General features: G+C 34.0%; 2 protein-coding genes across 3 annotated transcripts in view; one reads left to right on the top strand and one right to left on the bottom strand.

Moving 5' to 3' along the window:
- Window positions 1–1774: 1774 nt before the first annotated feature.
- On the bottom strand, window positions 1775–6497 carry LOC106105548 (nucleolin 1-like). 2 transcript variants are annotated; one of them, XM_013285926.1, is made up of 7 exons: window positions 6312–6496; window positions 6043–6146; window positions 5782–5917; window positions 4247–5602; window positions 3941–4033; window positions 3372–3512; window positions 1775–2472 (listed from the first exon to the last, which is right to left on the bottom strand). In XM_013285926.1, the coding sequence occupies exons 1-7, from the start codon at window positions 6417–6419 to the stop codon at window positions 2317–2319; spliced, it is 2094 nt and encodes a 697-aa protein (XP_013141380.1). In that variant the 5' UTR covers window positions 6420–6496; the 3' UTR covers window positions 1775–2316. The 2 variants fall into 2 exon arrangements, with proteins under 2 accessions (XP_013141380.1, XP_013141379.1); XM_013285925.1 differs by lacking the exon at window positions 3372–3512 and adding an exon at window positions 2747–3218 and having other exon boundaries at window positions 2391–2472; window positions 6312–6497.
- A 627-nt stretch (window positions 6498–7124) lies between these two features.
- LOC106105323 (E3 ubiquitin-protein ligase MARCH8-like) overlaps window positions 7125–12428 on the top strand; it is a 6306-nt gene continuing 1002 nt past the window's right edge. Inside the window, exons 1-5 of the mRNA XM_013285613.1 lie at window positions 7125–7659; window positions 9212–9333; window positions 10077–10221; window positions 10737–10857; window positions 12377–12424. Of these exons, the coding sequence (XP_013141067.1) occupies window positions 7455–7659; window positions 9212–9333; window positions 10077–10221; window positions 10737–10857; window positions 12377–12424 (641 nt within the window). The 5' untranslated portion in view covers window positions 7125–7454. The remainder of the gene's footprint in view (window positions 7660–9211; window positions 9334–10076; window positions 10222–10736; window positions 10858–12376; window positions 12425–12428) is intronic.

Below are 12428 nucleotides of genomic sequence, written 5' to 3' on the forward strand. Positions count from 1 at the left end.
AATAAACTGTTACTAACCCTAACAGTAGCAAAAAATATCAGCTGACGGAAAAAAATACATTAGACCTGAAATATACAATTGGTGCACCAACTGAACGAATTAGATACTAAGCAAAATGCAACTTGTATGAATATCTTAGTGATGTTTTAATATCATTTACATACATATATTTTAAGTTATTTGTTATAACAAAAGAAATGTAGAAGATAAAACTTGACATCTGCAGTTTATAATTTAGCATTAATTACATAAATAATCGTCGTTATTTTAAAACTATTTATTTAGATTATTTACCACTTTTAGTGTAAAATGCAAGAATTATGTGAGCTTAATAAAGTATTTTATTCTAATATTGTTTTATTTAATTTTGTATATGAAATCTACTGTCACAGATTCATTCTTCCCTTCAAATTTTATCTTAAAATTGCTTATTCCTTTACTCAAAATGAGTCTGGCACAAAATAATTGCTTTATCTGAATTTTATTGAAGTTCTGAAGGTGCCAGTAATCATCATTAAACTGATTGCTTGCTCTTTATAAATGCAAGCATCTGATGATTATTAAATTTGAGCACTTTCAATACTATTTGACTATCAAGTATCTATATAATGAGATTTGGTTTATTTTCAGTTCTAATCTAAATTTCGTTTAGTCTAAATAAAAAAATAATTTCTAGTCTCATTTATGTTTATTTACACTCTCTTAAACTCTTACATATATAAACATATAACTTATTCCATTTACAATATCTCTATAATAGCTGGAAATAGTCATAATGAACAAAACAAATGAAAAAAGTACCTTTTTAATAAATCAAATGAAATAAATATAATTACACTGAAAATAAAGAAATTAAACTCAAGTATAAAATGGACATGTGGTAATATCAATGGCAAATGATGGTTGTACTTACTAATTGTATAGGTAATTCTTATTGCTTATGTATAATGAGCAATATCATGTAAAATTGGTTGTGGCCAGCAATGGTAAAGAATTTAAATCATTCCAGTAGTTTCCAAAATTAGCATTAAAATATACCGCTTTACATGACACAGTATTGACTACATTACTCGGTTGAAGTAGGTTGTTCCGCTTCTTCACCAAATATAAAGCTGCCAACTCTAAAAATGTGGAAAAATCATAAATGCAAATAATCAAATTCATGGTTATTGTGATTCTATAATTTATATACCTTTTCCAATTAATGCAGAGACCAATAAACATAAAAGTTAAGTATCCATGCCATAATACGGTAACAATTGGCAGTGGTTGTTTTTTATGACCAAAATTTTTAAAACCTTTAGAATTCAAGGAGTTTATAGCGCCCATTGATCGGCAACGCAGGATTTGTAAAGGCGTTCTTAACATTTTAATGTACAATTATGTAATTTGTTTGAAAAAACCAAAAGGAAAAATAGTCTCACAACATTCTCAAATATCTGACAGTGACAGATGTCAAATGCAGCTGACTTTCAAAGAGTAATTACTCTACAGATTGAATATCGTTGGAATACTCTTCGGACATCATGCTCCTTAACCAAATGCCTAAAGCGGTAGGCAGAGGTATAGGATTTTCACTTCGTTCGTCAGGCATAGTAATCCATCCATATCTATACGCACTTGCTAGTTATTTATCTTGTCTATAGTTAGAAATCATGTTACATTAAAACATTTACAAAATTACAAAGTAAAAAGATTACACACGATTTTAAACTCTCTCAAAAAATTGGAAAAGGATTATTTATTTGAGGAGTTAAATGAAAGCATCAGTACATTCATAATATTGAAATTTCTTTATTTATAGCATATTGTTTGAAGATGATCCTAAAGAAACTAAACCACAAAGGTCTCTCCACAAATCAATCTTAACTTAATAAACTTATTTACAGAATTATTCAAAAATGAAACTAGCTTAAACTAAAAAATAGTCTTAAAATTAAGATACAAACATATTGAGGCGAAATAGTTCATAAAAATTTAGGCAATGTAAATCTTGAATTTAGGTAATGTTACCTAAAGAAAAAAATATTTTGTATACATCACAAACGGATACAGTATATTAAATGGAATTCATAAACTAAAACGGTGACTAAACGGGATCATAGAAAATGATTAATACTATAAAATACATACATTATTGTAGTACATAACCAGTACCAGTCCATGCTTAACAGATTACATAGGAAACATCACATTTGTCGTCAACTGAAAACTTAAATCTATACGAGTTCCAAAACGAGCTGCGAAACTAATGTTTTAAAAGACAATGCGTAAGAAACGAAAACGCCATAGATATATAAACAGAAATAACATCACTTAATCTTCAAATTTAATAGAATGGACTCCTGTGTCGATGGCACCGCCGCGGTACGAGCCTCGCTTCTTCTTGGTCTTCTCGTGTTTGAAAGACTTTCCTCGCGTGTGCTTCAAGTCGTGATTCGCACGCTCACCCCATGACCCGCGAGCTCCGCTCTGGCAACAAAATACACTTTTAATACACACACAACTAAATCATTCTAAATCTTTACTTATAAATTGTTTTATACTTATAAGTTGTCACAACACATGTAACAACTATAAAGGTAAATTCAAAAACCCTGCACGGGTACCTCTTCAACAACAAGTAAGATTATATTTCTTCTACTTTTCCGACAGTTGTATAAAAGCCGATAAATATACTTTTGATAAAATTTTTGATGAGAATTAAATACTGATATGCAATGTTCATTTATAAAACACATCTTACCCTTTTAATCAAATGTTATTTTTTTGTTTTGAGTATTATTGTCTCCCCCATCAAAACTTTTTCTGTTATTGAATCCACCTTTGTTGAAGCCTCCTCTATCCCCTCCCCAAGAATGACGATCACCGCGGCCGCCCCTGTCGCCCCCGCGGCCACCCCTGTCGCCGCCTCGGCCTCCCCTACCTCCCCTGCCCCTATCACCAAATCCGCCTCTGCCCCCTCGATCGCCAAATCCACCTCTGCCCCCACGGTCGCCAAATCCTCTGCCCCCACGGTCACCAAATCCACCTCTACCCCCACGGTCCCCAAATCCGCCTCTGCCTCCCCTACCCCCTCTATCAAAACCCCCGCGACCCCTAAAACCTCCCCTGCCCCCCCTATCGTTAAATCCTCCTCTGCCACGATTAAACCCGCCTCTTCCGGAGTTGTGATGCGGTGAACCATCAACTTCATCTTCATCTTGCTCCTCACCCTCCTGATCGAGAGATATGTTAGTTTTAATACCAAGACAACTCAATGTTATGACTTAAAGTAAATGCCCGAAATTATAAGCCACTGCGCTATAAGTTTGTCGTATTCGTGAACAAACATGGAGTTGCCTTGGCTTTGAAAATTTTGGGGCATTTACCTTAGCTTCAAATGAATTATCCTTAAGTCTAGGGTCCACTTCTACTTTTTCAGTAGCAACGCGTCTGAATGGGGTGGTTTTATTTGCACTTGAATCTCCTTCAGTGTCCCTCTCACTGGGTGTGGAAACTACTTTTGTGCCCTAAAACATTGGATGATACAAATTGAAGAAATATCAACTTGTATTTGCAACAAATTTTTAATAACTAAAAGTTATATTAGCTATATGAAATTTACCAACAAGGCGATTCAAGTGACTAATGTAGCATACCTGCTTTTGTACTAAATTAAGGTTTGAAAAGAAATATAAATAAAATATTGTAAAATTATCTGATAAGCACCAAGTGTCAAGTTTACTTCATGCTACTGCTCTATCTATAATACTAACAAGCCAAAAAAGTAGGACTACTGCTGACCATGATAATAAGTGTAGATCAACAATTCCCAAATATTTTCTTTATTTACTACTTTGATCATGTGTAGTAATATTAAATACTAGCTTTTTGAATTATTGTAATTAACTCATTATTATTTTTACATACCAAAGCATACTTTTATCTAATAACTTACCTTTACAAAATTGTTATATGGTTTTTTTGCTGGTGTGGGATCACCTCCTGATGCTTTTCTTTTTTTACCAGCTTGGAAACCATTTTCTGTAGCCTAAAAGTTTTTTATTTTATAAGACAAATATTGAGACAAAAACAAATTTTTTAACAAAATTAATAAGACTGTGGTATTTTTTAAAATAATTTTGTGAAAAAAATATAACATTGTTTAAATGTCTAAGTTAAAGAAAAGGAATAATATTCATAGAACGCAGACTTTAAAAATCTGAGTAAGCTTTGTTCACAAAATGTTAGTTAAAAATGTTACCTGTGCATTTTCAGTTTTCGCCTTCTTTGCTACTTTAGCAGGTGGACCATCTTCATCACTGTCATCATCGGATGACTCAGCTGCTTTTTTCACTGTCTTGGATTGTGGCTCATCATCACTACTATCTTCACTTGAAGATTCTTTCTTAGCCGGTTTAGATTTTGGTGTTTGTGCAGGAGTCTTTTTAGGGGCATCATCGTCACTGCTCTCATCTTCAGATGACTCCTGTGCTGGTGCTTTGGCTGCTGCGGCAGGTTTCACTGGTGTTTTGGCCGATGCCTTGGGAGCTTCATCCTCACTATCACTGTCATCCGAAGATTCCTTTTTCGTTGGTGGTTTTTGTACAACCTTCGGCGCTGGCTTTTTGGCTGTTTGTTCATCTTCACTGTCACTGTCTTCTGAAGATGATTTTTGCTTCTTCGCTGGAGTGGGCTTTGACACAGGCTTAGCAATGGCCGGTTTGGACTGTTTTTGGGCTGGTTTTTTATCATCGTCACTACTATCACTATCTTCTGATGAAGAAGCCTGTTTCTTAGGAGCTACTTTGACAGCCGGTGTGGCTTGAAGTTTAGGGACTACTTTGGGTTTCGTTTTACTGTCATCATCACTACTATCATCATCACTGTCTTCAGAGGATGCTGCTTGTTTTTTCGGTGTCTGGACTTTAGCAGGTGTCTTAACTGGAGTTGGTTTTGCAACAGCTGGTTTAGTCTGTTTTTGGGAAGGTTTCGTATCATCGTCACTGCTGTCTTCTGATGACGAAGCCTGTTTCTTAGGTGTGGCTTTCACTGGTGCTGTGACTTGAGCCTTTGGGGCTGCTTTAGGCTTCTTTTTACTGTCGTCATCACTGCTGTCGTCACTGTCATCTGAGGATGCCTGCTTTTTCGGAGTTTCTACTTTACCTGGTTTCTTTGCAGGAGTTGCTTGTGCTTTTACAGCTTTTTGTGGAGGTTTAGGTTTCTCATCTTCACTTTCATCGCTATCATCTGAAGACTCCTGTTTCTTTGCAGGTACAGCTTTAACAGGTTGTTTTGGTGCTGGCTTTTTAGTCTTTTCATCTTCACTACTATCATCACTGTCTGATGACTCCTTTTTAGCCAACGGAGCCTTTGCAGGTGTAGGCTTCGCTGGTGTTGCTTTTGGTTTTGCAGTTGCATTCTGTTGTGGTTTAGTTTTCTTGTCATCTTCACTGCTATCATCAGAGGATGATTGTTTTTTAACTACTTTAGGGGTATTTGTAGACTGTGGTTTGACTGGTTGTTTCTTAGGTTTTGTGGTGGCATCATCATCACTGCTGTCACTATCGTCTGATGATTCTGGCTTTTTAACTTGTGGTTTGGGCACTACAGTTTTAGCCTAAAAAGCATTACATATATTAAGTACAATATCAAATTTTTTAAATTCACTAAATGCTTAAAAATAATCAGAGGTAGTGACGAATAGGTAATAATATCACAGTGTTTCAATATAAAAAAATTTAACATCATATTTATAAAATAAGTTATCAGTATACATATTATTTATTTTATACTTACATTTGTTTTTGATGGTTTTTCATCTTCGGAACTGTCGGAGTCAGAAGATTCTTTTTTGTTATTCGCAACTGGCGCCTTGCCATTCACTTGAACTGCTTTTTTGGGCTTTTCATCTTCATCGCTAGAATCATCAGAACTGAAAAATAATGTTTTATAATCAGACGAGACATTTATTAGGCGATAAAAATGTCATAGTTAAAAAATAGTAACAGAAGTATTTAGTTTTAAAGGACACAACATTGTTATAATAGGTTTACTTACCTTGCAGCACCTCGGGACAAATCCTTTAGAGCAGAAACTTTTTTCAGCTTGATATATTCTTTTATAATTTCACATAGGTTTGGTAATTTATCTGAACTAGGTTTCTGAAAAAAGAAAATATATTCAGTTTTAAAAATTAGAGGGCAAGATAATAGTATGTCCCTTGTTATGCATAAGAAAATAATAATAAAACCGAATTGATTGAAATATTTCTTGAACCACGTGTGGATATATTGAGCTAACACGTGGGTTTGGTTTCCATCACTTACCAATTTTGATTTCTCGATAAATTTCTGCGCTAAAGATTTATCAACAGTTTGAATAAATTGACTAACAAGTGTAATGGCATCAGCCTTAATATTAACAGGGTAATCCATTTTTACAAAAAATTAAACAACAGCGGTTAAAGAAACGCCGCCGCAAGACCACAGACCACAAGATCAAAGAGAGAGAAGATAAGAAAAACGCAAATCGTAGACTATTGGCAAAGAGTATAAATGAAGTAGAAAAATTTAAATAAATGAGCATAAACGTAGTATTGGTAGTTTAAGCTTTTTAAATAGGTTTTTAAAATGTTATTTTTTCAATTAGCAAAATCTAGTATCCTATCAATATCCTATGTGAAACAAATCTACTCAATTACTTTTGTCCGTAAACCATAATTTTTGTAACTGGAATTCTTAAAGAGCTTTTCCATTTTTTTTCCAAACATATTTACTTGAATTTGAACCTCGCCATCTTAACCTAAAGCATAAAGTATTTTTTTTTATAATGTATACTTTCCAAATGTTATATATTATTAAATCCTTACATTGTTTTGAAGATTTAAAAATGATATGATCGCTTGCCTTAAAAACTACCGAGGACGTTACTTTTATTTTACCTGGCAACTATTAGAAAGAGACATATAGAGTGATTCCTCTCTTTTTTCATTTCAAAGATTGGATGTTAGTATTCCAAATTAAGTCTTATTTTCTTCGAATAAAACATACATTACTTTGTTGCTTTGATCTTTCGAGAGAATTAAGAATGGAAAATAAAATGACAAATTGTTTTTATATCTTTACATAATCTATGTTTCAAGCAGTTCAGACTTCAGCTACGGCTATTGATGTTTTTGTCTTTCTTGTTGTGGAACGAATGAAGAATATTATAGTAACCAACTATAAAAAGACATCGTTAAATTGTGTTAAACTTCATGTGTGTGCACATTAATATTATTTAAATTGTGTTCCAAAACCTCTGTATCGTTATGTAGAATACGGTTCTGTGAAATGAAAAAGTGACATCTTACCCGATGACTGCTTTGTCGATATGCAATGTGATTACAATCATAATTAATAATATAATGTCGTAAGCTAGGTATAATATGTTAGGCGAGCAGCATTGAGGTATAGATAAAAGGAGACACAATGCCAGTCCAGCTAATAAACGTGAAGAATTCTTCTGATATCGAGAGCTGGGAATGGGGTGGCGGAGGCTGCGTGCGGGAGGCGGTCAGAGCCGGGTCAGGGAGCAGCCGGACTTCTTGCAGCAACTCGAGCGGGGACATCTGTCGCATCTGTCACTGCGAGAGCGAGACTCATAATCCTTTGCTGGCACCATGCTACTGTTCTGGTGAGATATCAATTCTTATCTACACTCTGAAATATTCATCTAAATTGTTGGACGGTTACTTTCCCCCGTCCGGGGCTCTGGAGGTGTGGGGCTATTGAAACACTTTCTTCTAGTTATTCATCATTATATTTAAGATATCTGAACCATATTTTATACAATGGTTATTAGTCCTACAATGTTACTTGTTCGGTGTCGAGATGTGAAGTCTATCAATATTTCATCAAATGTAGAATTCTTAATAATTTAAATTATATATTATTCTAATATTAAAAAACCATTCTTAGTGTGTACAGTGTTGCCTGCCAGTATACAAACATATAAAAACTCCAACATAAATTATAAGAAAATCTATTTTGCATAACCAATTCAGATATGTTATGAATGGTCACAGTTGTTATGTTTTATGTTTAGAAATAATTACTTTTACTATTGTTTGAAAGTATAAAATGAATTTGTATTTTAGTTCTGGTAATAAACTGTGAATGTTGTAATGGATTTTGTTTTACATAATGTTTTTAATTAAATTATAAAATAATAGATAATAGAATATATTTTGTCAGTATAATTAAGAAATATTAATTGAAATTTTTAAATGTTATAAATATGCGGGAAGGTAAAATTTTGAGGCCTCAGATTAGGAATCACAATTGTTATAAAAATGTTCAGTTTTAATAAATCAATACTTTAATTGAAGACATGTGCATATAATGTGTAACACATATGGAAAAAGTTTAATTTATCGCAGGCATTTAGTACAAAGACCCAAAATATACAAGGATATTCTACTGTAGATTTATTGCAAAATTTTTTAAAATGAACAGGGAAATATAAAAAATGTGGTTTAACTCTGTTACAGTTAGACCCATTTTCTGAAAAGAGTTCCATGTCTAATGGGAATCTTTAAATGTAATTTTTCTTGGATGGATTAAGATGCCATTTTTGAACCACTGGCATATTGATTAAAATAATTCTCTCTCTACTGCATGTATTATGGGTAGCCAATTAGTCTACTGTATTAAAAGTAATTAAAAGCCTTCAATTAATATATATAAGAGACAATACATAAGATAATTCTGTTTAATTATGTTTGACTTTTAAATAAAATCAATTAGGTGAAGGTCGGTTGCAAATTCCAAGAATTATGTATTGACATAAGTAATTTTACATTTATTGCTTACACAACTTGACCTTGTGATGTATATACATGGTGTGGTATGTACATATGTGTTTATATCACATGCAAACAATTGTGGCATTTATATTTATTGCTGATTAAAAGATATCTTGATGGCTCTTATGTAAATTATTGTATGTCTTAAGCGTAAAAAAAATACATAAGTTAAGTATGTTTCATTATATTATGACACATTAACATATGATAGATTTATTTGTATTTTTGTATGTATTCAATTCACATAAAAGCTACTGGGTGGATTTTAAAAATTCTTTCACCTTTACAAAGGTGATTTTTTAAATTCCCCATGGACGGAGTCGCGGGCGAAAGCTAGTTTATTATAATTGAATAAGTTATGTTTTTGTTTTTTTATTACAGGCAGTCTAAAATATGTCCATCAAAGTTGCCTGCAACAATGGCTCACAGCCTCGGAAACTCGATCATGTGAATTGTGCAAATTCAACTTCATTATGCATACGAAAATAAAACCATTCAATGAGGTAAGTTTTATGATGTTGCATCACATGCCATTGTAATTAGTGAATTTTTAAGTATAAACAAATCAGCCTATAGCAAAGTTAAAGTCAACATTTTTTTCAAATGTTTGTTTAACATAACTTAGCATAGGAAGTATGTATAGAAGAGGTATAACTTTATTGGGTATGTATTATCTATAAACTTGATTCTCATTTTTATCTGAATATCCTCAAGAGAATTAAACAGTCCAAGTCAGTCCAGCGCAACTATATACTGTACTGGCATAAGGTAAACCAGGCGTAAAGTATGATTAACAGATAACACAAAACTTTTGCTTAAGAATTAGTTTTTCTAACTATTTAAAAACATTTTTAATTTACACTTAACTTTTTGTACATTTACATCTACAAAGTGTTTGTATCACAAAAAATGTTCATTTGTTTTTTTATAAGTTGTAGTTGCTTCCTTACGTTGGTTTTTGGCGTATTATCGAATTGTACAGAAGAGTACTATCGTGATAAATCTAAAACCATTATAAACTACGACTTAGACAACAGATTACGACAGTATTCGGCAATCACAAGATCCGAGTTCGTAAGAACTGATGGCTCAAATCAGTCTTTTATTGGAAGTTTCTTATTCAAAGGAAGTTGAGCGACAAAGCGCGGCTCATATTGTTGAACTGTTATTCAGGATTTAGTTCGCGATTTACACTGATAACAGCTTTATTCATATGTAACATAGAGATGGTTATTGCGTGTGCCAGTGGCGGCTGCTGGAGATGTCGGGCGTGGAGCGGCGCCGGCTGTGCTGCGCCGTGCTGTTCCACTGCGTGGCTGCGCTCTGCGTCATGTGGTCGCTCTTCGTCCTCATAGAACGTGCTGTTGAAGAAGTCAATAGAGGACTCATTGGTAAACTTCTGAGTTTAGCGTTCATACTTCGTACTAATATTATAAATGCGAAAGTTTAGATGGATGGATGGATGTTTCTTAGATTTCGTAGGCGTAGACGTTGTCTGGAAGAACACATAGGCTACTCAGTTTTGATTTTTTTAATTCCACGCAGACAGTGTCGCCTGCGAAAGCTAGTATACAATAAAGGATATGTTTAAATTGATGTTAACTAACTGTCAAGTACCGATTTACAAACATGTTTAAGTTTATGTATATTTGAGTGGGATCAAGGGCATCATTAGCCGATTATCTGCACAAGGTCTGGGTCTAAGCTTTAGAGGTTTTCTAAGTGGGATATCTGACCCTTTGTAGCGTGGGAAGTATAAAATAAGCAAGGAAATGTGATGGAAGAAACCAGTCCGTAAATTATTAGTTAAACAAAGATAACTTCACATCCTTTAGAATAACAATGAAGTGTAAGAATGATATAACGGCTCCGAAGTAGGTAAGTTAACAAATCGGTTGTGTTGCAGCGTGGCCGTTCTGGACGAAGCTGGTGGTGGTGGCGGTGGGGTTCACTGGGGGCGCCGTGTTCATGTACATCCAGTGCCGACAGTACCTGCACCTCTGCAACCGATGGCGCGCGCACAATAGGTACGAACAAACCCCAGCGTTGTATTTACATATTTATACAGTGCCATTCAAACTCTGTGGCGCCTTCGTACTAAACAGGAGACACTGAGCCCTATTTTAGATATTGATACTAAGTAAAAGGTTGCTGGGGCGGGACCATGCGCGCTTTACCCATAGTGGGCTTGCCCGATACCCATCTGTGGCGACAGGTCTGTCAGTTTCAAGTTAAAAGGTGAACTTAGTTTAAAAGGCCAAGAGTTTGCTTTATATAACACCTATTTAAAACTACATGACAAAAATAATTGGTAATTTATTACTACAAGTTAAACCCCTCCACTATATTTCATACAAAAATCATTTAATATTGGTAATTTGTAATACAGTATACTGTCATAAGGACAAGCTTTGTAGGGAAAATTAACTTATGTATTGGCTTAACTTTCGAGTATCGAAATATACTTTCTTATCTGCAACATGCGTGGCGAAATGTTTTGATAATGTACGCGGTTGCGACAGCGTTTGGCTGCTGTTCAACTAGTTTTTATAACTATAGCCGATAAATCTATAATCTATTATGTGGGAATAGTTTACTTTGACGACCGAGTAGATCTGAAAGATTCTATTCTGTAACATTTGGTTTAAATGCCTTCTATAAAAACTAACCGAAAGGAATGCATGATTCTCGGAACGTAAACAATTAAAGCGAAAAATTTCCACGTCTTATTATTACAAAAAAAAATCAAACATTGTATGCGTGTTTAGACAAATGTGCACACGGTCTGAGAGACTGACGTGTGATGTCAAGGCCTTTTGAAAACGCACTTGTACCCATTTATATCGCTGACAACTAATTTTCAATATGTTTTAAGTATGCAATATACGGTTTTACCCTAACACCATACTACGCATATAATACCACAGTGATTTTGATAATTAATCGTAGAAGTTTTAGGGAAAATTGTTTGAATAATCTTGTATGTGGTAAAACAGCGATCAATTTTACGAGCATCGGTCATCTCTATAAATACGTAGATCGCTGCGCTCGGGAGACGTCACTGATGAATAAACAACATTTTTCCTGAATGTTTTTTTGTCGCATCGCATCGGATGTATTGTTTGTTGACTGCTGACAATGTTTCAGTCAATACACAAACACCTCATAACAAATTGACAAATGCGACGCAACATTTCAAAACATACATTCCTTTTCTTACTTCACTTTTATCATTGTTTTCAAGGTTTATTGTTTCCAGTATTTCCTAATACCTCTACTTGATCTACAACATTGTAAATTATTACCTAAGTTATGTTTACGTGGTAGTCGTCTTAATGAAGATTTATTTATAGTAATACACTTATTATTTTTAAAATATATGAGATGAAGGCATTTCCTATCTGCAAAACTAAATTATGAAGGTGATCACATCGTAAGTGTGATACGTGGAAGGTTAGGATTTGAATAGTAGCTTTAAGTCTACTTTCAAAAATGACTAGCAAAAAAGTTTGGTTTTTTAATAGCCTTTTTTATTTTAATTTATAGAATACTATTAATCCAAAACGCGCCAGAGAAGTTGCCTATGGGTGGTTCGCCG

The sequence above is a fragment of the Papilio polytes genome, unplaced genomic scaffold, assembly GCF_000836215.1.
Source record: "Papilio polytes unplaced genomic scaffold, Ppol_1.0 DF822845.1, whole genome shotgun sequence".
Classification (NCBI taxonomy): Eukaryota; Metazoa; Arthropoda; class Insecta; order Lepidoptera; family Papilionidae; genus Papilio; species Papilio polytes.